At 38.6% G+C, this 26,603-nt stretch overlaps 2 protein-coding genes across 4 annotated transcripts in view; one reads left to right on the plus strand and one right to left on the minus strand.

Moving 5' to 3' along the window:
* Positions 1–36: 36 nt before the first annotated feature.
* Positions 37–26,603, plus strand: part of PRPF38A (pre-mRNA processing factor 38A) — a 178,898-nt gene continuing 152,331 nt past the window's right edge. The window contains exons 1-10 of one of the 3 annotated variants that reach the window (XM_081195375.1): positions 37–172; positions 857–1,016; positions 2,177–2,298; positions 2,673–2,758; positions 3,184–3,294; positions 3,631–3,743; positions 3,841–3,867; positions 3,948–4,045; positions 4,464–4,515; positions 5,023–5,529. In XM_081195375.1, coding sequence (XP_081051501.1) covers positions 43–172; positions 857–1,016; positions 2,177–2,298; positions 2,673–2,758; positions 3,184–3,294; positions 3,631–3,743; positions 3,841–3,867; positions 3,948–4,045; positions 4,464–4,515; positions 5,023–5,065 — 942 coding nt within the window. In that variant the 5' untranslated portion in view covers positions 37–42 and the 3' untranslated portion in view covers positions 5,066–5,529. Of the gene's footprint in view, positions 173–856; positions 1,017–2,176; positions 2,299–2,672; positions 2,759–3,183; positions 3,295–3,630; positions 3,744–3,840; positions 3,868–3,947; positions 4,046–4,463; positions 4,579–5,022; positions 5,530–26,603 lie in introns of those variants that run through there. The other 2 variants (XM_081195376.1, XM_081195374.1) reach the window with 2 other exon arrangements.
* TUT4 (terminal uridylyl transferase 4) overlaps positions 6,283–26,603 on the minus strand; it is a 33,843-nt gene continuing 13,522 nt past the window's right edge. The window contains exons 10-30 of the mRNA XM_081195355.1: positions 25,629–25,748; positions 24,872–25,093; positions 24,584–24,758; positions 22,445–23,163; positions 20,014–20,164; positions 19,416–19,502; positions 18,297–18,400; positions 17,418–17,475; positions 17,221–17,324; positions 16,837–16,926; positions 16,018–16,131; positions 15,092–15,169; positions 14,029–14,206; positions 13,787–13,834; positions 13,620–13,702; positions 12,645–12,760; positions 11,544–11,704; positions 10,960–11,060; positions 9,170–9,701; positions 7,784–7,963; positions 6,283–6,791 (exon numbers count right to left, since the gene is read on the minus strand). Coding sequence (XP_081051481.1) covers positions 6,700–6,791; positions 7,784–7,963; positions 9,170–9,701; positions 10,960–11,060; positions 11,544–11,704; positions 12,645–12,760; positions 13,620–13,702; positions 13,787–13,834; positions 14,029–14,206; positions 15,092–15,169; positions 16,018–16,131; positions 16,837–16,926; positions 17,221–17,324; positions 17,418–17,475; positions 18,297–18,400; positions 19,416–19,502; positions 20,014–20,164; positions 22,445–23,163; positions 24,584–24,758; positions 24,872–25,093; positions 25,629–25,748 — 3,513 coding nt within the window. The 3' untranslated portion in view covers positions 6,283–6,699. The remainder of the gene's footprint in view (positions 6,792–7,783; positions 7,964–9,169; positions 9,702–10,959; positions 11,061–11,543; positions 11,705–12,644; positions 12,761–13,619; positions 13,703–13,786; positions 13,835–14,028; positions 14,207–15,091; positions 15,170–16,017; positions 16,132–16,836; positions 16,927–17,220; positions 17,325–17,417; positions 17,476–18,296; positions 18,401–19,415; positions 19,503–20,013; positions 20,165–22,444; positions 23,164–24,583; positions 24,759–24,871; positions 25,094–25,628; positions 25,749–26,603) is intronic.

The following is a 26,603-nucleotide window of genomic DNA, read 5'->3' on the forward strand; positions in this document are numbered from 1 at the left end:
GGCCTCTACGCGGACGGGTTCGTGCCGGGCCGGACTTCGGCTATGGCAAACCGGACAGTGAAGGACGCGCACAGCATCCACGGCACTAACCCTCAATACCTGGTGGAGAAAATCATCCGCACTCGCATCTATGAATCCAAGTATTGGAAGGAGGAGTGCTTCGGCCTCACAGGTGAGGCCTAGGGCGTCTGGGTAGCTGGGGTTGGAGGAAGAGGGGCTCACTCCGTGTGGGGAAGTTGGGGAATACCTGCCACTTTGGCGGGGCAGTTTGGAAACTACACACCGGGGGAGAGGCGGGTGAAACGAGAGCACAAAAGCTGTACAACCACGCTGTGTATTTCATCAATGGCTACATTTGTATGCCACCCATCATCCAGGGCCAGAGGATGCCGGACTAACCAGTGTTATAAGTTAGCTTCCCTTATATTGCCTATCAGTGCTTTTTTCTAAAAATAAAAATGTTTAGGGGTACTCTCATTTTCCTACTCATATTGGAATACTGCCTGCGTCTCAATGAGGCCAAACTTAGATTCACAAAATGTTTAGGGGCATGCGTACCCACCAGAAAAAAGCAGTCACCTATTAATATTTTAATCGGGTGATCGAACCACTTGGGGTAATACCTGAAGTATCGAAAGCTTGGGCTGGCAGCAGACATTTGAACGCTTATTAAGAATCCAAATCCTATGCATGTTTAAAGTTCCATCACCGTCGTAGTCTTTTCTGGTAGCAAATTCTCTAGTAACAGTAAACCCGGTTAGTTGACTAGAAGTACAACTTCCAGCTTAAACATGAGCAACATGGTCTTGCTCTAACTTCAGAATCTGAGTGCCTTTTCATATGATTCCTTTCATAGCTGAACTGGTGGTGGATAAAGCCATGGAACTGAGATACACCGGTGGAGTTTATGGAGGAAATATCAAGCCAACACCATTCTTGTGCTTGACTTTGAAGATGCTGCAGATACAGCCTGAAAAGGATATCATTGTTGAATTTATAAAGAACGAAGATTTCAAGTAAGAGAAAATAGCTAGAGAAGTAGTGTAGAGCTGTGGTTTCCAATTATTAGCAAAAGCCTTTCTTGGTGTTCAGATTCACATTAGTCGGCTCTCATCTCTACATCTACTCATTTCTTAAGTCATTACCCTTACTGTTCAAGTTTCTTTAGTCAGGACTCACAGAAGGATTCTTCATAACTCATAATTGACTTTAGGAGAAAGAAAAGTGTATTTTTACCATTGCACATAAATGGCGAGGAAGTGGAGAGGGTTGGTAGTTTTAAATACCTGGGCACTTATATCTCGGAGGACCTCTCATGGACTGTAAATATTAATATGGTTGTGAGGAAGGTGCAGGGGAGGTTGTATTTCCTGAGAATGCTCAGGGGACTGAATCTATCCCAGCACCTACTTCTGTCCTATTATCATAGTACCATTGAGAGTGTCTTAACCTATAGTATATTATTGTGGTATGGGAGCAGCTCTGAAACGGATAAAAAAGCTTTACAGAGAACAATTAAAATTGCCCAGAATGTTATTGGGCTCCGACTACCAACCCTGGATGAGATCTTCACGTCTCGTATTTTGAAGAAGTCACATAATATCCTGAGAGATCCCACCCATCCTGCTCACAACTTCTTTGAACTATTGCCTTCGGGCAGAAGATATAGGACAATGAAAACACGAACCACACGCCTTCTGAATAGTTTCTATCCAAGAGCTCTGATTGCACTAAATAATGATCTCAGGGCCAGTTGCAAGGTTTAGCAAGCAGAGAGTAGGAAGGAATGAGATAGGTTTTAGGTTATGTGTCGGAGATACGTGCAAATGTATATGTGAACCCGGTCTTTGGGTGGGTGTTTGTTTTTCGTTGTTGTGTATACTGTGTATATACGGACAATGACAATAAATTTATCTATCTATCTATCTATCTATCTATCTATCTATCTATCTTCTATGATACAAATGTTTTGCCTGTTTGGAGGTAATCTTGTTGCCATTGTACCCCTCTAATTTTTCTTGAACCTAGAATCTGCTATGTGGCACATGAAGGTTACATTAATGAAACATTTTGGGTATAGTTTCAAATTCTGAGCTGAGAGCATGTATTCCAATGACTTTATTTGAAAGAATAATAATAATTCTAAATTGCTATTTTTGTGTTTGCTAATTTTTAGGTATGTAAGATTGCTGGGTGCATTGTACATGAGACTGACTGGCACTGCTATAGATTGCTACAAATACCTAGAACCTTTGTACAATGATTATCGAAAAATAAAAAGCCAAAATAGAAATGGGGGTAAGTGGCTCAGTTTTATAATTTATCTGGTCAGCTCCTGCCCATCAACAAAGCAGTCATTAAGCTGGGTGGTATTTAATCAATTTTACCAATGTAGATAGCATCTGTGGAATATGTTGCGTAGGAGTCTTGATGTTATAGTTTTAATTAACACTTATTAAATTATCTGCTTTATAAGGAACTATTGTTTTTGCAACCAAGAAGCACAGTATGCACAAAATATTAACTGCAATATTTCTACACCTTTTATACTGTGCTTTTTATTTGAAAAATAGGACTAAATTGTTCAATGTTTATTTGATCTTCAGCCATACCCATTTAAAAAATTTTATTGTAGATATTGTAGTGATGCTCTCTAAAATATTTTTTTCCAGAGTTTGAACTAATGCACGTGGATGAGTTTATTGATCAACTGCTCCATGATGAGCGAGTTTGTGATGTCATTTTACCTAGACTACAGGTGTGTAATGGCTTGTAACATGCTAACAATAAAAATATGAATCAACCCTAAAATACTACACATTAGAATATAATGGTTGGAGGGGGCAACCAAGTCTAAATTTGGAAAAACAAGACCTTTGTGATTCAACCCTATGTCCTCCAAATGTGTATTGCTTCCATTGAGAAATGTTGGTCGTTGTTGTTATTATTATTATTATTATTATTATTATTAGAAACAATTCAAGATGAGCAGGTGACAGCAAAGGTTGCAAGGTTTTTAGCTAGAGCAATCAGAATAAGACCCACTATTTGACTATTGATTCAAAACCCTAAAATGCATTTTATATAATTGACTTTTTATTTCTATTCTTTGTATATCGTATTGTTGTTTTATTGCTATGGCCAATGGCTGACACAAATTAAGATTCATTCATTCATTATTAGAAACGATATGTCCTAGAAGAGGCTGAACAACTGGAACCACGAATTAGCGCTTTGGAAGAAGATATGGATGATGTGGAGTCCAGCGAGGAGGAGGAAGAGGAGGACGAAAAGGTTGAACATTTGTGTAGCTCCCCTGAGGGCCTCTTCTATAACAAGAGTACTGACATATTGGCTTTACATAGTGCAAGAAAACATTTCTTATATGGTTCTCATATTGCTAAAGAGCTTTAGAACTGGCCTTAGCTACTGTTATTTTATTCTTAATTGTTCAATTCTGACGTTCTACAAAAGGAAGATCAGAAGACTGTCCAAGCTTTACTTTATTTTTTTAAAGGAGCATTGAGTCCTTTGTGCTTCTGTAAAATCTTTTTTAAAAGTTCATTTTAGAGATGTTGCATTGAACATAAGGGTTTTTCCCCCAAAATGCTTTGCTTGCAATATTTTCAGATGGAGCGAGTTCCCTCACCTGATCACAGGAGAAGAGGCTATAGGGATCTAGACAAACCCCGCAGATCTCCAACTCTGCGTTACAGAAGAAGCCGAAGCAGATCTCCTAGAAGGTAACATATTTGGAGCTGGCAAAATACTTTTAACCAGCTTAATGCTGTACCTAAAACTATTGTCAGAGTAACATTTTTTCCCCTCCTTCCCTGTTAGGCGAAGCCGATCCCCGAAGAGGAGAAGGTAGGAGACTTACTAAATTATCAATTTGATTTAAAAAAAATATTGTGTGAACTTTACACTAATAGCCTGTGTTCCTATAGTCCATCACCACGTCGGGAAAGGCATCGCAGCAAGAGCCCAAGGCGACACCGAAGTAGATCTAGGGAAAGACGTCACAGATCAAGATCTAAATCTCCAGGTAATTTTATTTTGGGGAGTGGGAGTTGTGGGTGGCTTTCTGGCATCTGTTAATTTACTTTCCCATTTCTACCAGTAAGGGGGCCAATCTGTTTATAATATGATGGCTTGGATCCTCAGTTCCAGCTCTGTTCATGGAAATGACACCTCCCCGCCATCCAGTAGAAGCTCCTGCTGGTGGAAAGAGGTGGGAGTAGAAGAAAATTATTCCTTTCCATTGCTGCCCTTGGTACCACATACTGCACTATTCTGGAGCACCCTTGAGCAGAGTTTTACTCACAGAAACTAGGATTAAAGCCCGTAACAAAGTTAAAATTGATTGAGTCCCCTATTACCATTCTGCTTTACTTGATGTGCCATTCAGGAAGAATCTTCTGCAGAGAACGAAATCAAAGTAAAGATTTTGTATCTTGTCTCAGCAGGGCATCATCGTAGCCATAGACATCGAAGTCATTCCAAGTCCCCAGAAAGGTACATATTTCATATTACTTTTAAATATTATTACAGTGGTACCTCGAGTTACATACGCCTCAGGTTACATACGCCTCAGGTTACAGACTCCGCTAACCCAGAAATATTACCTCGGGTTAAGAACTTTGCTTCAGGATGAGAACAGAAATTGTGCTCCAGCAGCGTGACGGCAGTGGGAGGCCCCATTAGCTAAAGTGGTGCTTTTAGGTTAAGAACAGTTTCAGGTTAAAAACAGACCTCTGGAACAAATTAAGTACTTAACCCGAGGTACCACTGTATAAGAGGTCTTGCTTATAGATTTCATGCTAGGTTTTGTTATCTGCCAACAACGTTTTTGTATCTATGAATTCAAGATAGATTGTATGTATCTTGTAAAGATATTTTTAGGACTCTTGTGATTATCATAATCACTGTATTAATATCCAGAGGTGAATTTATCACTACATGTTCAATTTATTTGTTCCTGAGAATCAACTGAACAGTGAGTTACCTTTTTTGTTCTTTCAGATCTAAAAAGAGCCATAAGAAGAGTCGTCGGGGAAATGAATGAACCTAGAGAGTTCAAGAATCTGAGCCAGCACTTCTTTTCTTGTAGATATCAGGCATCAGGATGGGTAGAAGCTGCTGTGACAGCTAATAATTTTTGTATTCGTTTAGTATTCACAACGTTTTCTTTGACAACATAATATTCTTTGTTTAACTTGAGGGGACATTCATTCAGTGTATGTTCATATGTTTTTTTCCTAAAAGAAGTGTTGTGTAAAAAATTCTTTTGACAGCCCGTACTTGCTTAAAACTATATAAGAGCAAGGCACAATGAATTGTTTAAATTCATTGTGAAACCTATTGTGAAAGTCTTACTTTTGGAGTATTTGTATAACAATTTTTATGTAACTCATAATTTTATCAGCCAACAAGCTGTTCAAAAATGTACATAATTCTGTAGGGAATTGCTTCAGGTGTACTATTGTAACTTCTTTATTAAAATCTTTGATAAACAAGCTGCAGAACAAATGTGCTGTGTAACTAATTATTATTCAAGGATGCTTCAACAAGTACTGATGAGCTTAATTTTCAAAAGGTTGGAATGCAGTGTTGTGATTTAAGATACTTGCACCTTTTTTTCTCCCAATAGTGTAACCCTGTATGACTAGACAACACCTCTGGGGAATCTTCCCCCACCCCCTAACCAAGAATTAAATGAAAATGATGGCACAATAGAGGGTTAACCCAGAGGTGGCATGAAAAGAGGCAAAGCAGCCATAATAGTGTGAAAACAGTGTCTATGAATCCCATAAGCCTTTGCACTGATCCTTGAGGCCGGTGACGAGTTGGAGTTTGAGCAAGGAGGTTTGGAACAAGTGATTGTGGTGTTTGCAGGCTTTTCAATTGCGTTCCCAATATACGCGATTTCACTTAAATGCTCAGTGCTCTGGAACATAACACTTGCGTAAATGAGGAGTTGTCCGTACACTTTTTTTTGTTGGGGACCATGTTCCTTTGGGCACAGATGCTGGCAAGGAATGACTAGTAATCTAATTGCATAAGCATTTCAAAGGGGAAATATCTGAGTTTCACAAGCATGAAGCTTCCTTTACTTTTTTGGATGAATGCTCACCAACACTATATGAAGACTTGTAAAACTTTGTGAAGTTTATATATTTAGATGCCAATTATATGGAGTCCAAGATACTATTTCACCCTAGTCTGCAGTACTTTAAAAAGGCTTAACAGAATCCAGCTGTGTATACAAATGAAAAATTCTACTTATGATTTCTAATTTTGCAATTTTATTTTTTTCCTTTTAAAAAGTTTTTGGCACTACATTGTTCTGTAAAGAAATGACAATCTTTAACACATGAAATCCCTTTCTAATTTCTTTTTAGAACAATAGATATAAAGTCTGAACCAAAGTATGAATAAAGCTAATAGAAAATAAACAACTTAATTTTAAAAACTCTCTTTACAGTTTATCAAGATAAAATAAAACACAGTTCCCCTTAAAAATAGGGTAATAAAATAGATGACATTTGTATCACTTCTTGTGATACTGGTAAAAACTATATTTTATATCTATGTACAAATGATACAGTTAAAAACAGTTTTAAATAATCTCTTATCTAAACACGTTGCAATAAGATTTGAATCCAGAACCTGATTTCTTCCCATCCCCTTAATTAAACTTCATTTTTTCTGCTGAATGAAATTCATGTTCAAGTGTGGGTGTCCTTGGGACAGAAGTGAAAACCGCTGGTTGTTCTGCATCAGTAAGCCAGCTGAAAGAAAATAGGTTACAATTATTTTAGCAGAAATCCAAATTAATATTTAGGTTGAAAGAGAGTTTTTAAATTCCTGCAAGTTTAGCAGCAGAAAGGGGCGCTTATGGAAAAGAAATAGGCTGAAATACTTGTGGACCGAGGCATGACTATCAAGATGGAACAAAAAAATGCAAGGGTGAAAGAAGCGTGGTTCTCCAGATACTGTTAGAGGCAAACTCCCATCACCCTCAGCCAACATGGCCAATCATCCCGGGTGATGTGAGTTTTGGGGCCACAGGTTTTCCACCTCAAGGTAGGGGCTTCATAAGATGCCCCAAAAGCTTGGTATCTGGGATACAGTGGTGCCCCGCAAGACGAATGCCTCGCAAGATGAAAAACTCGCTAGACGAAAGGGTTTTGCGGTTTTTGAGCTGCTTCACAAGACGAATTTCCCTATGGGCTTGCTTCGCAAGACGAAAACGTCTTGCAAGTTTGTTTCCTTTTTCTTAACACCGTTAATACAGTTGCGACTTGACTTTGAGGAGCAACTCATAGAACGCGGTGTGGTAGCCTTTTTTTGAGGTTTTTGGTGATTTTTGAAGCTTTTCCAAAACTTTTCCGACACCGTGCTTCGCAAGACGAAAAATTTGCTAGACAAAAAAACTCGCGGAACGAATTAATTTCGTCTTGCGAGGCATCACTGTATCTACTTGCACAAGCAGGTTCACATTTAGTTAAACCAATGAATTCTTTTCCTATTAAACAGGCAGAGAACAGACAGTGCATAGCAAAGAATGGAAGTGGTTGCTATACAGATATGGTAAATTCAGAAAAGACTGCAGGTTTTTATAGACAAGCAACCTAGAAAAGATCTCGAGTGAGAGCCCAGTATGACATCGCATTAGCACAACAACTGTCCCTAGGAGACCTGTTCTTATCACAACAACTAAAACCAAAACCAATAAAAATAATAGCAGAAAGGTGAGAAAGTTGCTTCATGAAGATACTACCTTGAGGGTAGAAAGGTTTATTCAATGGATAGCTGGCATTTCCCTGCTGCATGTAGTTCGGAGAAATATTGTAAGGCCACGTCCCTCGCAGGAGAGGAAAATGGGCTGGGGTGCCATGGTCCCAAGGAACAGGAGGAGGAGGAGGGTTCGCTTTACCAAACTGTCCTGGGAAGCCCTGATCTAGTTTTCATTCAAAAATGAAAAGGAGAGAAAAGATTACTGTATTTGAAAGCACCAACCTGCAAAGCAAAATGCACAGCAGTAAGAGTATTTTTTAAAATTATGTTTCTCTTTATTTTTGGGCCCTCTGGAACAGCATGGGATGGGATATGGGCAGCTGCACTAGGAAAGGGAAATCAGAAGAATTTAGAAGGGCTGCCCTGTGGAAGTGCCTTTCTGCTTGTACAAGATGATTTTGGACCCAAGGAGCCATGAATAGACTAAAAGTATCCATTGCTGCTGAGCTGCAAGAGCTAATGGTGCTACAATACGTAGTTCCCTTCTGCATGCAGAAAGCAATCTTAAATATGCATACATGGATAAGAAATATGGAAGCAGTTGAAGACCTGTGGGTATAGGGTAGAATATAAATTTAATTAAAAATTAAAATTAAAGGGTCATATAAAACCAATAGGAGACAATCTGCTCCATTTTATATTATTCACTAAGTGATGGTGATACAGCTGCGGTTCTGCAGTGGTAAAGGACAGGTACTCTTACTCAGAGGTGCTTTTATTACCATTAATTTTTTGAGGTCCTAGCACTGAAAGCTAGTTTTTGGCCCTGGCTCGACTGAGCCTCAGAAGAGTACACTGATCTTTTAAGGAAAGGTGGTGCAGGGTTTCTAATTAGCTTGGATGCGATCCAAAGGGCTGTACTTAATGTTCTGCTCATACACTGAGGTCCTTTTCTTTCTCTCTCTCTCTCTCTCTCTCTCTCTCTCTCTCTCTCTCTCTCTCTCTCTCACTCTCACTCTCTCACACACACACACACACACCTCAAGCTCCTCCTGAAGCACAGTATTAAACACAGCACAAGGGGACGCAGCTCAAAAGGAAACTGGGCAGAAGTTCTTTCTGCTGACGCACAGAACTCTTTGAAGCCCATCCCTATTGAAGTTCAGACTCTGATTTGAAATCAAAGTTTCTTGACAGAAAGCTCAAACTATTATCTCGTTAAATAACTTGTCAAATGCTATGAAAACAGCCTTCCAAACCCAACCCACTTTTTATGTAGCCTAAGCAAATACACGGCGATTCATCTTTTTCCTAAAAGGTTCCTCATCTGCACCCCAGAATATACAGCATAGGCAGAATGAACAGGTTCAGAAACGTTAAGCAAAGAAACAGTATTTGTACAAAACAGGAGACAAGAGAGGAGAGTTACCTGAGTTCCCCACCGTGCCATTGTTCACCAGTGAGCTTAGAGTCACAGGGTTGTGCCAGTGTCCCTCATGAGTACTGCTGGGGATTCCTACAGGCCTGGCAGCAGGCTGTGCAAAGATGATACTGGGATCATTCAGGCTTACGCTGCTCTGGTTATTGGGCGGGCTGCTGCTACTGCCAGCCCTCACAGAAAAAGGAACATTTGCCGCGTGAGGAGGATTACCCGGTGCAGAGTGAATAACAGGCCACGAGGTGTTAGGAAGTTGGATTTGGTGGTGGTGGTGGTGGTGGTGAGGGTGCATCTGAAATAGTCCCAGGTTAGGCAAGGTGGCATACTGACCTGGGGGAGATTGGGGAAAGTTAAACAAAGGCAGCTGGACCTGGTGGGGTGGTTGTGCCCCTTGCTGGGGCTGCAGAGCATGCTTAGACTGGGATATTGGTTGTGGCTGAGTCTGGTTAATGGAGGTTGGTGGAGAGGAATTCTGAGTAAATTGCTGAGGCTGTGGAGAGTAAGATGACTGACGCGAATCAGACTGGAGAGGGGAAAAAAGGATGTTGTTTGTATTAGTTCATGAGTTAGTTAAGTGTTCCATTTAAGCACTTAATGCTAAAAAGTCTTCACAAAGGAGTCTCTTGAGCTCTAGGTTTACTAAACTACTGTCTTTGAGTTGAGATAGGCTACATATAGGGCTGGACTATCCATTGTGAGGACTTTTTATGAAGAACTAAATTCTTCATGATTGCAAGTTCAGTTAAAGCAGGCTTCCTCAACCTCAGCCCTCCAGATGTTTTGAGACTACAGTTCCCATCACCCCTGACCACTGGTCCTGCTAGCTAGGGATCATGGGAGTTGTAGGCCAAAAACATCTGGAGGGCCGAGTTTGCGGAAGCCTGAGTTAAAATATAAGGTTTAACTGACAGCAGATTCACCATATTCACCAGATGACCTTAACTTAATATATGAAAGATGAACAAGCTTTGCTGTTTGTTCTTCACTTCATTGGGGGAGCAAACAATCCAGGACATTTTCGTTAACTTCAATTTTACAAAATAAAAAAAAATCCTTCCAGTAGCACCTTAGAGACCATCTAAGTTTGTTATTGGTATGAGCTTTCGTGTGCATACCAATAGCAAACTTAGTTGGTCTCTAAGGTGCTACTGGAAGGATTTTTTTAATTTTGTTTCAACTACGGCAGACCAACACGGCTACCTACCTGTAACTTCAATTTTACAGTTCATCTGAATCAGGGAACTATGGTTACAAACTTCAGAACAATCTAAGATATAGTTTGAAGTTGGCTTTATATTTTGACTTGTTCCAAAGCTCTTAACCATAGTTTGCTGGTTCATAAAACCAGAAATTACAGTTAATTTCCTAGCTTGTTTTCTTGGTCATACAAAGGGACTATGTGGCCAAAGATCTTGTTCCTATATCAGCTTATTAAAGCAAGGTACTATCATCTGAACAAAATCATTCTGTAGAACAAGCCCTACCTAAACAGTCTAAACAGCCTAAACAGTCACTTAAACTCTCACTGGAATAAAATATGTAACTTTAAAAATGTCCTACTAATTTTCAGTCACCAATAGCATCTTAATTCATTGGCTCTTCCATTTGCTCTAAATTGTTGCTTCAATCCTTAAATATACAAGAATCTGTACTTCTGAACTCTACAGAGGTCTTTTTACAGCAATACACTTCACAAGCATTATTGTTATATTACTTACACAATTGAAATTGATTTCCTATATAAAATTTAATTCAGAAACACTGAATCAAATGAAACTTACACATTCTGATGTCTGTCTAGCACGTAAGGGTCTTTCCACTTGTTGTTGAATTGATCCAGTTACTTGCTGAGAGTTTACAAGGCTTCGGACTAACTGAGTCCCTAAGTGATAAAGCGTAAAGAATGTGTTTAATACAGGTTAAGAAACCAATAGGCTGTGGTCCAAAGCAATAATATGTGCAGACAAAATTATTTATGCAGCCAAAACTTTATTTGCTGTATCTATTGCAACAATGTCCTCTGCCAGAGAGGTCCAAGGAAGGCAATATTGGCTCCTGTGAATAGGGTTAGAGCAGGTATCTTCAACCTTTTCAGACCAAGGACCCACTTTTAACCCAAACATGCATTTTGAGACCCATTTCTTAATATTTTACCATATGGTGGTGTTGCTCCTGTTATGACCCACCTTGGATCAGGCTATGACCCACCAGCTGAAAACCAAAGAGTTAAAGAATAGGAGGCAAATCCTGCATCAGTCAGCAGGAATGCAAACAATTCCACTGACTGGACCATGGGTAGCAAGGCTGGAATAAAGGACAAACAGTGCAGTGCTATGCATATCTACTCAGAAGTAAGCTCCATTACCGAGAGCACCATTGCTTCTTTGTCTTGACTGTTTAAATTCCGGACAATCCCTTCGAACGTGTCCTACATCGCCACAGATAAAACATCTCTTTTCTCTAGTCTCTCTGTCTTCCTCCTTGACTTCCTTTTCATCATCTCTCTCATTCTCCTTTTTCTTCACTCTAAATGGGGACAGGTATGCAAGCATTGCTTAAAAGTATCCTTGAAGCTGTGTGACTTTCAAACAGGCAGCCAAAGCCTTAAGATTCATTTCAATGTCCCTGTGTGGACAAAAAAACTGGGAATCGCATCACCCAAAACATGGTGGTGGCTTTACAGAGCTGCTGCACGTTCCAGCTGGGCAGAAGGTGAGGGGCAGGATAATGGTTGCACCTGTCTGAAGCTGGTGCACACACTGCCCCTAATGGCCCAGGGCTGGCTTGGGTTGCAATGGATTTCTGGCTGGCTTAGCCCAGAACCCAGAAAGAGATGTTTCTGGTCTTTTTGTTAGCTGCCACTGTGAGATCGCATCATAGGGTCTTCCACCTACCTAAGCAGTGGGCAGAAAAGGAAAATGATGTGGGTGTCATTTGGCAGTCAGAATCCAGTGCAGGTCAGCAGGGCCTAATCCAACCCCTTCCCACCCACTGCAGCATGGTGCAAAGGAAGCTTGTACTGCTCAGTAAGCTGAGGAAAGCTGAGATGTACTGTTTGCTGCAATTTCATCCAAAGCCTACAGGACTCAAATGGTCCCACAAGTTAACCTCAGCTCTGAATTGCCACACATGGTTCCTCCCATACCCTTTGCTTTATCATAGGCAAGTAGCCACTGCACTTACCCTTCAAGGCACAGAACATTTATGGTATTGTTCATGAAAACACAGGAAAAAATACACAAGTGGTAAGTAATTCACTAGAATACTTAGCACTGTTTTATACCAACACCTCTGCCTACTTAAGAATTCCTTCATTGGAAAGATAAAGTGATTTTCTTAAAAACAGTTATTGAAAGAAAAATTAAAAGAGTAAGATACATTCCTTGAGGCAAAAGAAATTATTTTCTCCTCTTTTCTTGCATTCACCATAAAATTTTTAAACTAGCCATGAGTTTATTTTCCCAACCTCCTTTTTTTGGGGCAGTCCTTCATGTAATGACCAATTTTGCCACAGACACGGCAGCACCTGTCGTTGGGTGCCAGTTCTCCATCAGTCAATACTTTAGAGTTGAAAAAGTACTCCTACAAGGGGGAAAACAAGCTATTACCTACAAGCTCTCTGTATTCACTTTCTTTGAAGAGAAATGGGGAACAGGAGGGAAAGGTGGGAGAAACAGCAGTTGCATATCTCACTAAGTAAGGCATTCATTAAGAAGAAAAGACAAAAGACAAGGTTGATATTTTCATATTTACAGTCATGTAAAATATATTTGTAATAATACCAGACAGGGTTTTTTATAGCCTTATTTTTCCAAGAAATACAAAGTAAGTGAAACAAGCAATATATTTTACCCTAACAAACCAACTAAATACAAACTTTCAAGTTTTGCAAAACCTAATCATTGTGGTCATGAGGAACTAAGATAGCATTTACTCCACACTATTCTCAACTGTTGACTAGCAGCCTGGGATTGAATGCATGAGTTTTAGCTATTTGTCTGAGGTACATGACTTGAAATTCAAGTGTCTGGAAGGGAGGAAAGGAGGAGCAACAGTTCATTAGAACTGAGCCCAAGAGTAAGACATTCAGTGTATGCTTGCATGTTTATGCAAGATAAGCTGTGAGAAACTGTGTTAAACACAGTCCTAAAAGTGGAAGTTCTCATATCCTCCTGTTATTTGTTCAACACCAATACAAACATTCACAAAATGTAAGTAATATATCTTGGAAATAAAAGAACCAACTTGATATTTTAGGGTTCTGTTAAGACCTAACTGTTAAGCCTTGAGTTTTCAGTCCTACTGATTAACAATTATGACCAAGATCACTAAACCAATTATGAAATTAAATTACATGTACTCGAAAGGACCCATAGAACTGCAATAAAGGTACTTCGTGACCACAGCAGAAAAGTACAAGTTACAAAATAAGAAAACTTACAGCTTCTCTTCCCAGCACCGGATAGAAAGGAGTACCAAATAATTTTCTCCCATTGATTAATGCCTTCATTATGAAATTGGTCACTGTGGAAGGAGAGAAAAAATCAATTAAAGAAGTGTCACTTTAGAAATTTATTAACCCTGAGTAGAACATTTTTCAAGTCTTACTTTTTCTGGATACTCCTGCACCCAGGTTATGATTCAAGTCAAAAGGATCTGAACAGAAGAAATAAAAACAGTATTAAAGGAGCAGGGGGAAAAATTCCAACAGCACTTAATTTTGCTGTTAACAAATATCGCTGGTGTAAGACAGGCAAGTAACATTTTCACTAACATTAACAGAAGTTCACTTATAAGTGAGAAATTCTTTCAGGGGGATATATCCTTTATGTTAGATATTCCATAAGTACCTTCAATGGCGATGCATTTGGACGTCCACTGTTTCTCAAATGTGGTTAACAGCTTCTTCTGACGAATGCTGATGACATATTCTTTGAAGTCAAACTCTTCAGTGTAAAATCGCAGTAACCCTAACCAGAGTTCTCCCAGTGATTCTGTGTTTTCCCCAAGAGAAGGTAAACGGTTTTTCTGTATAAAAGTTATAGCAGATAAAGTACTTTATTGTGAACATAATACTTTTAACTTTGGGATGGTTCCAAAGTAACACATTGTGAAGTATGTGGCATCTATCTATTGCAAAGCTGGGCCGTCCTGAATGTACATCTATGTGGTGGCAGGAATAAGGAATAAAAGTATCTTTTACATTCATAGGAAACTCTCTACCTGTGCAAGTTCAGGTAAGGCTACTTCCTCTCTTAATGTGCTCATTGCAGAGGCAGATAATTCACTGGATATAAGAAGCATTGAAAAGAGAAATTCAACCTAAATGGTAGTACAGACTAGCCCACTTCCATTTTGCACTATATGCTGACTGAGCATCTCACTTGCTAGTGATAATCAGGAGTAAATAGGCATGAGAGCATAAGAAAAACCTTGCTGGATCAGACCACAGACATGTGGTCCTATTCTCAGTAGCAAATAGATGTCTATGAAACCAGAACACATGAGCTGGGTACAACAAGTTAAATGTGTTTGTAGAAGAGTCTTACAAACAGTTTTGCTGAAGATGAATGCTGGGATTGGCAATAAAAATAGCCCTGTGCTATTTCTGTAACCAAAAACCAAAGTAGCACATTTCCTGTTTAACAGTTGCCAAAATGCTAATTCTATAACTTTTTAAAGCTGTTGCTGCCACTATCTAATTTTGTGCTTCTGAGACTTTCAGCTCTTCATTTCTTTACCCTTCCCTTGTCCAACAGATTCTGCAGAAAGGTGTTTTGTTTTTCATTTGTGCAATGCCAAATATATTGCTGGTGCTCTTATAAAAAATAATAATTAAGCATGTATATGTACTTGTGATACAATACTACTACACCTAAGAACTCAATTACTATTCCAGAATTAGAACATTACCAGTTCTTCAGTATCATCAAAGAAGAAAGCATTCCACCCATCAACCATTCTCTGAGGGATCTGTTGTCCATCAAATATCTAAAACATCATGAAGAATAAAGGCAGAAAATGGGGTGGGGTGGGGGAGGAGGGGGTAATGAACAAATCCAAAATCAGAAAGTATTCTCTCTTTTGAAAAGGATGAAAATATCACAGAAAATGTTACTAGGGCCCAGATGGATGTATTTGCAAACCATTAACAGTTAGTTTTGAAACAATGCTGGGACACATGCCTTCCTTGACCTGAAATGCCAGATTGTGGGAGTGGGGGCAGGGAGGCAAATGATTACATTACTTAGTGGTGATAGGAATGCAGTCCACATACTTGCACTAAACCTGTTTGTGACACCTCAATTTGGTTAAGGGTTGGGTGGAGTTCAAATCAATAGCTTACCATTTTTAACTTTTAAAAACATTCAAGATAAAGAACATTTCGTGCACTACTTTGCTTGAGAATGCTCACATTTCCCCTCATTTATAACAGCTTCACAGGTAATAAAAGTTCTGACATAAAAAGTACTTCTCTGTTGGAATTAATATGCTACTCAAGGCACAGCATCAAATACAATGATTGCCCACACATATATTTCACATCTGAAAAGTAAAACAATCTCTTGTGTGCAATTATTATGTATGCTGCTTTTAAACTAATATTGAGGAGCACATTAATTCCTTCTGCAGCAGAATCCTGTGATGTGTGAAGAAGCTGGAAGAGTGGCTCAGTGTGATAAGACAGAACCCATGAAGTGGCATGGGAGATATGCAGTTGCAACTTCAACAACTCTCCAGAAAAACAAGAGTCAAAACTGGCCTCACATACAAAGTGAACTATAAAGAAAGATAATTCTCTAGCCAATCTTCCAAAGCACATTTTCCTGAAAACCTACCTCTTGAAGAACTGGTATTACTGGTGGATCTCTCTGTTGTAAGAAGTATAACACCATTAGGATATAGGCATATGAAGACAGACTTCCTCTGGATGCATCTCCAATATCACAGCGCTGGTCAAATACATTTTGAATATAGTGAGCATTTAACAAGATATAACCATGAAAAAAGAAAAGAAGTGTTTTGTGATGCTGCCGTTTCTGAAAATGATATTGTCAGCCTCTGGCATGCACTAAAACATGACCTAAGTCAAACAGGCACAAGGATACTATTTCTGAAAGTGCTTATTTGTGTGACTACTTCCACATGCCCCTGATGACAGTGGACATGCTAAAGCAGCAGTACCCATGTTATATTAGAAACCACTTTTGAAACTCATCAGAGTTCAAATATCATATATGGCATGTATGTCTGCTCTTCAAGGAAAAAGTTAAAGAAAAAATCCTACAGCTTTAGGTCCTGGTAACTATGGATTTCATTTGGATTAATGGGGCACTAATTTACTATACCTAGTTCTAAAGCCAACATATAACCCACATTTCATTATTGCAGCTCAAGTAATCTGTCAAACAGATATAATCCAACCATCAACAGGGACTTTGAAAACCTAATTTTGTATAGGCCAATATGATTGTATATACTACCAGCAGCTTCTACAGAAATATCAGACGCTGCTTGAAATCAGAAATTTCATAAGCTTCCAAGAATTGTAACTGTTCAAAAAACCATTTAAAAAACAAGTTGTCATCACCTGTTGGGGACAGAAACCACTGAGCACACATGGCAATAAACTAAAGTTGTACGTTATTTATATTTACCTTTGCAAAAACTTTCATTGTGTATCCCAAGTATTGTACTCTCGGATCAATGGCTGCGTATGTTGCAAGCATCCTTGTGTTGTGCTGTGCCTATAAAACAAGTCCAATGGTTTGGGTATCAGGCACACTTCAATTTACAGACTGAACATAAGAAATGTTGCAAAACAATGCATATCTACATTCCTACAAAATTTCAGGCAGGTCACAAACATAGCCAAAAACAAATTCAGAGGAAGAGGTCACACTTTCAAGCAATGTGTGGGATCCCAACAATTGGAGGCCCCTATGCCCTCTGAATAACAGCTCTTGATGAATTTAAAGGAGTGAAACATACAGGTGAGCTTCTGACCAAACATCTGGACTTTTACTGAAGATGATACTTGCCAGTGTATTGTATAAGCTGATATCCCCTTCTAAGCCACTTCGTCTGTGCTCAAATTTTACTATAGGCACTTTGGCTGTTGTTATAGGCAGGATATTTCTTAAACCTGGTAAGATAAGGTTTCAAGATGTTAAATACTCCCCATAGCCAAAGAACACACAAAAATGCATATAAGCAGCACAAAGTTCCATACACATACCTGGATGCTTCTTAAGAATTTTTGCCAAATTTTCAATAATTTCCTTACAGTTTAATTTCTAGGAGAAATAAATAAAAAGCCTGTGTTACCTACACATTCCCACAAAGAATTCAGAGTAACCAAGTACTTTGAACATACATACGACAATAATCTTCCTTCAACTATATAAAATGTATTTTAAAAAGAACTCCAAAGAGCAGGTTTAAACATCTCAGGAACACAATATCTCAAGGATCACCTCTCCCCATATGAACCAACTCAGACCCTGCAATCATCATCATCATCTGAGGCCCTTCTTTGGGTGCCTCCCCCATGAGAGATCTGGAGAGTGGCAGCACAGAAATGGGCCTTTTCTGCAGTGGCTCCCCATTTGTGGAATGCTCTCCCCATGGAGGCTCACCTGGTGCCTTCATTACATTATCTTTAGGCGTCAGGCAAAAAAGCTTATCTATAATCAGGCATTTGGCAGATTCTATGGCCTTTAAAATGTGTCTGTGGGAGAGGGGTTACTGGTTTGTTTCCCTTTTGTTTTTGTTTTACAGTGGTACCGCTAGTTACGAACTTCATTTGTTCCGGAGGTCCGTTCTTAACCTGAAACTGTTCTTAACTAGAGGCGTGCTTTCGCTAATGGGGCCTCTTGCTGCCGCTGCACCGCCGGGACATGATTTTCATTCTTATCCTGGGGCAAAGTTCTCAACTCGAGGTAACTCTTCCAGGTTAGCGGAGTTTGTAACCTGAAGCATTTGTAACCTGGGGCACCACTGTATTATGTATTTTGTGTTCTCATTTAGTATTTTAATGCTGTGAACTGCCCAGCGATCTTTGGGTGAAGGGCAGTATACAAATTGAATAAATAAAATAAAAGCAACAATAAAATACCTCTGCATTTTCATGCCCTTCTAGTGTCATGCAAATATCCAGGTCACTGTCACGAAATCCAAATCCATTTTTTGAAGAGCCAAACAGGCACAGCCTGGCCTTGTCTGATCAAAAGAAAGAGGGTTTTTTTAAATAATAACTTTAGACTCATTCAAAATGTAACAGATTGTACATTAACTTTAAACTTCCACAAAATTCGAGAACTGAATTTATATTCCACTACATTTTGTAAGACAAAATAAACAATATGATTCAGATTATTGCAGACCCAGTATAACCACCCAAGTGTCATCTTGCCACATCTGCCAGACACAATAGTTTTTCCAGTGCCCCCAACAAAGCATGTTTTAATGCCCATGTATTCCATCACTTTTCAGTAATAAATAAATCCAAGATGTGAGGAAAAACACATTTCTGATTTCTTTAGACTATTTTCCAAGTTCTATTAATGTACAAATCTTGATTCTTGCTTTAATATTAATGTATCTGAAGAAGTGTGCATGCACACGAAAGCTCATACCAAGAACTAACTTAGTTGGTCTTTAAGGTGCTACTGGAAGGAATTTTTTTATTTTGACTATGGCAGACCAACACGGCTACCTATCTACTGCTTTAATATTGTTACTCAATATGTTTGTCAGTTCTCTCAATTTCTCATTTGTGGTCATGGGCTTGATGCCAACTCCTTTTCTAACCTTCTTCTCCATACTGAAAACATTTAGAATATCGTCCTAAAGGATGAGGCATGGCAAACTAGATTTTCCTTGGCATTAGCTGGCTGATATACAATCTCAGCCTGCAGATATCTGTCTGCCAGGGAAAGATCCAAGTGAGGAAGGAACTATTGCACATGCACTTAACTTCAAAAATTAATATCTTCTATTAACTTGCTGCCAATATTGATTTTAGATTCTTCTTTTTTAATGCTTCTTTTTTTGTATTCTTCCTATAATAATATAAAACATTGCTTTGAGTATTAGTGTATATAATGTTTTGTTCTCAAGTGCAAGGAAAGATGGTATACAATGTAATAAATAAATACAATTAGAAAATAACTCTCTTGAACAACTGCAAAATAACAAATAAATTGGATGTTTTTAAAAGTTTCCTGTTGCATACCATTATATTCTTTTCGAATAAATCTTTCCAAACTTGCCAGAATCTGTTCTCGGTTTTGTTGCTCTGAGAAAGGAGGCGATAATTCATCTAAACAAACAAAAACCTAAGTGAGCCATTCAGCAACATCCAAGTGTCAGAATTAAATATCCTCAAACATTTCTCTCACTGAATATTTTACTGATCCCTGTAATTCATTAAAGTCATCTGGTGATGGTATTTTACATTTAGGATGCAACCATATCATCTTAAATATCAGACTAAACCCCTGAAAGGAAAGCAAAAGAAGAAACAAACTTATGTGTTGGCCCTGCAAAATCTGTCCATTACTAAAGATACCTTGGTTAACAAAACCATGCAATTCCTTGAAGCTTTGGAAACTTACATTTGCCAAACCCACTGCAAAGTCTAAAACATCCTGGTGACCTTACTGTAAACTAGAACATATGAATATATACTACTTCCAATCACATAAGAATGCCTTCTTTCCACTGATTTAAGCAGGGAAAATCCCAGAATAATGTGGTTAGAGTTCAGTACCCTATTATTAACTATTGAAGTAGAACTCACAACCAGGTCAGAATAGCAAAACTTTACTTACCAAAACACCTTTTACATACTAGATCAAGTATTTCTCTAAATCTACTTGTCATTGGTGGTAGTGGTTTTAGATCAATTTTCTTAAAATCCTCTGGGCAGTCATTTTTGGAATGGCCATCCCTTTTGCAGATACTGCATACTATAGTCGGTGGCTATGGAAGAAATGAACAAAAATGTTTTATTTTAAAATATATTTTTTTTAAAGTGTTATTTTCCTTAAAGATATGCAGTATGTTCCAACAGCTCCTTCATGGATTTGAGTGTGTCGACCACAGCAAACTATGGCAAGTTCTTAAAGAAATGGGAGTGCCTGATCACCTCATCTGTCTCCTGAGAAATCTCTATGTGGGACAAGAAGCTACAGTTAGAACTGGATATGGAACAACTGATTGGTTCAAAATTGGGAAAGGCGTACGGCAAGGCTGTATATTGTCTCCCTGCTTATTTAACTTATATGCAGAATTCATCATGCGAAAGGCTGGGCTGGATGAATCCCAAACCGGAATTAAGATTGCCGGAAGAAATATCAACAACCTCAGATATGCAGATGACACAACCTTGATGGCAGAAAGTGAGGAGGAATTAAAGAACCTTTTAATGAGGGTGAAAGAGGAGAGTGCAAAATATGGTCTGAAGCTCAACATCAAAAAAACAAAGATCATGGCCACTGGGCCCATCACCTCCTGGCAAATAGAAGGGGAAGAAATGGAGGCAATGAGAGATTTTACTTTCTTGGGCTCCATGATCACTGCAGATGGTGACAGCAGTCACGAAATTAAAAGACGCCTGCTCCTTGGGAGAAAGGCGATGGCAAACCTAGACAGCATCTTAAAAAGCAGAGACATCACCTTGCCAACAAAGGTCCGTATAGTTAAAGCCATGGCTTTCCCAGTAGTGATGTATGGAAGTGAGAGCTGGACCATAAAGAAGGCTGATCACCAAAGAATTGATGCTTTTGAATTATGGTGCTGGAAGAGACTCTTGAGAGTCCCATGGACTGCAAGAAGATCAAACCTATTCATTCTTAAGGAAATCAGCCCTGAGTGCTCACTGGAAGGACAGATCCTGAAGCTGAGGCTCCAATACTTTGGCCACCTCATGAGAAGAGAAGACTCCCTGGAAAAGACCCTGATGTTGGGAAAGATTGAGCACACAAGGTGAAAGGGACGACAGAGGATGAGATGGTTGGACAGTGTTCTCGAAGCTACGAACATGAGTTTGACCAAACTGTGGGAGGCAGTGGAAGACAGGAGTGCCTGGCGTGCTCTGGTCCATGGGGTCACAAAGAGTCGGACATGATTGAATGACTAAACAACAACAACAATGTTCCAACGGGAAAAAGTACAAGATGCAAGCAGCAAGCTCACTGGTCGGTTTTAGGGAAGTCACTATCTTTTCAAGCCTGTTTCACATGTTAAGAAGGCAGCAAATTTACATGTATATTTCATATTCCTCAGTTGGTTCAAATAATGCTGCAATTAGTCCCAGGTCCCCTGCCTTGTCCAATGATAAAACTGTTCAATATTTACTACCTCTGCACCCAAACTGCACAAGTTCCTAGCCCAAGAAAGAAGAAACGAATGGGAAAGATGGAGAAAAACCACATGTAGGTTTGAGGGTGGAGTGAAAGACTTACATAGCATTTTGAGTTTTAGTCCTTACTGCATAATAGCTCACAAAAAATCCAAAAACTCTGAATAGTGGTCAAAACGCTAAACGCTGCTACAATACATAAAGGCTTTATCTACTGTGGGTGGTTTTTTAAAACTAGTTCAGGAATGAAACTAGTTCACATGAAAGTGAGATTAAAATATACTTTTTCAAGAAATATGTGCTTTAGAGGTAAGACAGAGGCATTCTCTCTAGCACTATTATGTTTCTCTTTGATTTCATCAAACCAAAGGAAAATACAGAGCATCAATAAAGGGCTCTGCTGTGAATTCAACAACTCTTGGCTTCTGGAAGAATTTTAGAAAGTGGCCCTTCTGCCTCTAAAAGAAGCCCTTTAGTTATCTGAAGAAAGCTGGCCTGGTAGAAAGGACTGAAGCTTTATGAAGGCAGATTCATTCTTCTTTCATCAAGAGATTCCTCACTGTTCTTAGGATTCACTGCAGTGAAGGTTAAGTCAAGTAGGAACAACTTGACACTTAAAAATGTCAAGAGAGATTTGTCTAAATGTCTAAAACTTTTGGAACAAATTGTTCGGACCTATGGCTTTAGCAGATTCATTCTATTCAGCCTTTAGTTAAATAAAAATTGAGAGGAAGGCATCATTGCCATATAGCTAGAAAGTATCAAGGGTCTTCTTCTGGTAATGAGAGTCAATGGAATCAGTCTGCTGACAAAAACATTTCTTTAGCAATGATCTTAAAACACGGTTAGAGAAAACATTTTATTTTAAAAAGTTAAAGTAAGTTTTGAGTCTGCTTTACCTTTCCAGAAGTCAAAATAAATTTATCAAACACATAATGCATATCTTCTGTGGTGACTTCATCTTTACTGTCTTGAATTTCTGCTACTGCTTTGCAGTTGTGCGAGGTAGCTGATGTGCTGGTGCCTGAGCACATACTCTTCTGTGGATACTCCGTTACTGAAATCTGCAGACTTTCAGCATCAGATAATTCACTAACAGAATCTGCATCAAGAGACCTCTGTTCACTAAAAACACAATGTTGGCTTAGCTCCTCTTCATCTGAAGGCTCTTGATCGTTCTTAGCTTTAGATTTTTGTTGTAGTTCACAGCATTCATTAGTACTTAGGGACACAGTTTCCTCTTTGTCTTGAGAGTCTATGTTTTCAATTTCTGGCTTTTTTACCAGTAAACTTTCCAAGTTCTCAGTACATCTCCTGGATGTAGGTTCCATTTCACTACATTCATTAGACTCTTGTATAAAACAAGCATGGCCTGTGTTCTGCTTCTCTGTAATGTTGGCCTGCTGTAGAAGGCAACAGTTGGTTACAGGTTCTCCAGTTTTTTTGCTACCAATTTTCCCCTTTTCCTTCTTCATGGTATCCAGTTTAGACTTACTCCCATCTTTATTCTGTGGACATGCAAAATATTTATATGCTGTCCTGAACCTTTCCAGGATATACTCAAATACCATCTGGCTGTTCAGGCTCCGTGCAACATTTCTTTTTAGTGCAAAAGGATCTATGAAAAGACAAACCAGTAATACGTTTGCTGCTGTTGTTCAACAGGACCTTCAAGTATGATATCAACATACCATATTTTAAATAGGGCTGCAACATTTTACTTTATTAATCACTTAAAGTATTGAAAACATTTTCATTTTACTAAAAAGGTGTACCTGGTTAATCAGTTGACACCTTTTTTATTAAAATTTTTTGTAAGCAATTAAAAAAAAACCTGCAGGTGGGAACTGCCATATTAAAAAATGGCATTCCATATGCAAGCAAGTATGCTTCTCAGAATTATTCCTGTTGGACATATGCCTGAATCGTCTTAAAACAAAGAAAGTACTCGCTTTTCAGCTTTCTCCTTCATATTAACTTTTTCTCATTTTTATTTATTTGTAGTATTTCTATCTTGCCTTTTACCCCATGGTTGCAATGCAAACCCTTCAAACTTAATAAATATAAAACATAATAAATATAATTAAATCTGAAAAAACTCAAGTGATTTCATTAATCAGGTCACAACCCTGATCTGAAATTATGTAAATATTATACTGTTGTCCATAGATTTTATGCAGAATAACTTCATTTGAATATTACCATTTTTCTTACAATGTTGAGTATTGTGGTTTGGTTCACACGTATCACTGAGTCAAAGCATGGCTACACATGAACAAGCGAGTGTGAAGATACTTAGAAGAAAAAACAGAGCTGCTTTGCTCCTCCCCAGGTCCTGCTACTGCTGTGCTACCAAGAGCTAAGCTATGGTTTCAGTTAATGTAACATCCAAACTCAGGCGTACCGTTTGTCTTCCCAGGTAAGTGGTAAGCCAAGAACCAACTTTATCTTACAGCTGGTGGTTCATCTATAATGCTAAAGCCAAACCATAGCATAACATAACATAGCAGCAGCAGAACCAGTTTTGGAGCAAACCAGCTGTGATTTTTCCCTCTGTATACCTGCATGCTCACTCACTTTTACCTATGGTTTGGCTTAGCACTGCATATGAACTGGGCCTAATATAAAAAAATACAGGAATAACAAGGCTATCACTCATTAGGGATTTATCTCCAGCCACAATATTCTGGCATAAAAAAATGAATAAAAGGGAATGGCATGTTTCCTGCCTCAATAGAATTATTGCTTATAGTTCAAGACCAGCAGCTTGAGTCCATTTCTCCTCTAGAAAGACAATATATTTAACTACAGATATATTTGAATACAAATTCAAAGTAAACTTTTTAAAGTAACCTTTCCAAATTATTCTGGGCAGATGAGTGCCAGTCAACAAAGTCAAGTATATGACAGTTATACAAAGAAAAGCTGTATTTTCCACATTTGTAGCTAATGTAGCATAAGACAGTGTTTTATCTACAAAAAGTTAGATAAGTAAGGCAAGAGTTCCCAAAGTCTCTTTACAAAATGCAGTGCCCCACCTTCAATGGCTATTCGCCTTTTAGGCCAGGTTTTGTTCTCTCTGGTTAAAAGTTCTTGTACCCGTATGCTGATAACATATTCTTCCAAAGCAAATTCCAGTGTATAGAACTTCAACAATTCTAACCACAGTTGTCCCAGAGATATCTGGTGTGGTGTATCCAATGCTAAAGGAGACTGAAAGAAGCAGAAAATGGAAGCTTAAATTTCTGGTTCTTTGGTCATTAAATTTTATCAAGAAAAGAGTCAAGAAAGAAAAGAATAATTTCCATTTAAACAGACTCGCTTACCTTGCCATTCTTCTCCTTTGGATTAGTTTGGGTGTCTGTTTCTAAGGATGCTGCACTCTTGTTACCACCTCTGTGCTGTTCACCTTTAGCTTTGCCTTCAACACCATTCAAATTTTTCCCTGCTCCATTGTTTGATGGTTTGTATTCCCACACTATAAATTTTTCATCTTCTATGCCCTTCAGCTGGTAATCATCAGCCTTCTTAGAATCAAAACCTTCAATCTAAACAATGCAAAATAAATAAAACAGAAGCCTTTTCAAAGAACAAGAGCAAGTGTTATACATATAAGACATTCAAATATATAATAAATAATAATAATAATAATAATAATAATAATAATAATAATAATAATAATTTATTATTTGTACCTCGCCCATCTGGGCGGCTTCCACAAAAACCAAAAAAACACTAAAATATCATACATTAAAAACTTCCCTGAACAGGGCTGCCTTAAGATGTCTTCTGAATGTCAGGTAGTTGTTTATCGTTCTGACATCTGATGGGAGGGCGTTCCACAGGGCGGGCGCCACTACCGAAAAGGCCCTCTACCGAAAAGGCCCATAAAATAAATAAGCATTTATTTTATGCTATAAATTATGTTTAGATATAAATTGCCAATGGAGTTACAAAAGCTACTTTAGATAGATCCTGTGGAAAGTTCTGACTTCCTTATTTGGGTCCACAGAACTAATCACAAATTTATTTGAATCCAGACACTTCACTTGCATTTTTTTTATTTAAAAAAAACCAACTTACCCAGTTGCCTAAATATGATGGTAGTATACGTGGTTCTCTTTGTTGAAGGAAAAATATCACCATTAAGGCAAAAGAATATGAGGGTATCCCGCCTTCTGCCTGGCAGTCAATATGGCACAACTACAAAAAGGGAGAAGAAAGGTCTTCGTTTGGTGCTTTGTATATATTTCCAGCAACACATAGTAGATCTTGCAAATTTTGAATTTAGCCAGCATTTTTTCCAGTCATAGAATAAAGGCCTACATAATACTTCTAATACACATTCACTTAAATCAGTTGACCTGGACAACATCCAGACAGTTTCCCATTTACATAAACATGGATTACATGGAAGACACACATTAAATCCAGATATTCACAAGTTTTAATTAGAGTCTACTTTGAGTATGAGGGTAACTTTGATATTACCCATTCTTTTCTATGCTTACTCAAGCTATGAACTGCACTACTTCATTCTTTCATCAACTGAATCTTCCCTCAATTCAAGACTGAGCTCATCTTTTCACCTTTGAGATGCTAATTTCCCTCTCAGTATATTGTTTTCCCTATCTGTAGAATTAAATTGTCTACTTCAGGTACAGGTGGTGACCATTTTGCACAGGGGTTTGGTGCCTTGTCCGTGTGCGTGTTGACAGAGCACACATAAGCCCACCCCAGTTTCTCCCTCTTCCGGGTCAAAACGGCCTGTGCGTTGGCAGTTGTGTGTCAATCAGACACATGCAAAATAGTCACTGCCTGTACAAAGAAAGATGTAACACAATTTGGATAGGGGAAAAAAAGATTCAAATATTCCTCTATGTAGAATGTACAATAAACATTTCCAGAGCTCCACTTCCAGAGGCAGCTAAAAGGTCCTCTGATATTCCAGTGCATCTTGTAGAGAGTACAAGGAGCTTCAGTGAGAAGGGGATGCCTGAGAAGCCCCAAGGCACATCCAGAAGCCTTAAAGTGTACATGGAGGCTCTGTGCTCAGCC

The sequence above is a fragment of the Podarcis bocagei genome, assembly GCF_964188305.1.
Source record: "Podarcis bocagei genome assembly, chromosome: 5".
NCBI classification, from domain to species: Eukaryota; Metazoa; Chordata; class Lepidosauria; order Squamata; family Lacertidae; genus Podarcis; species Podarcis bocagei.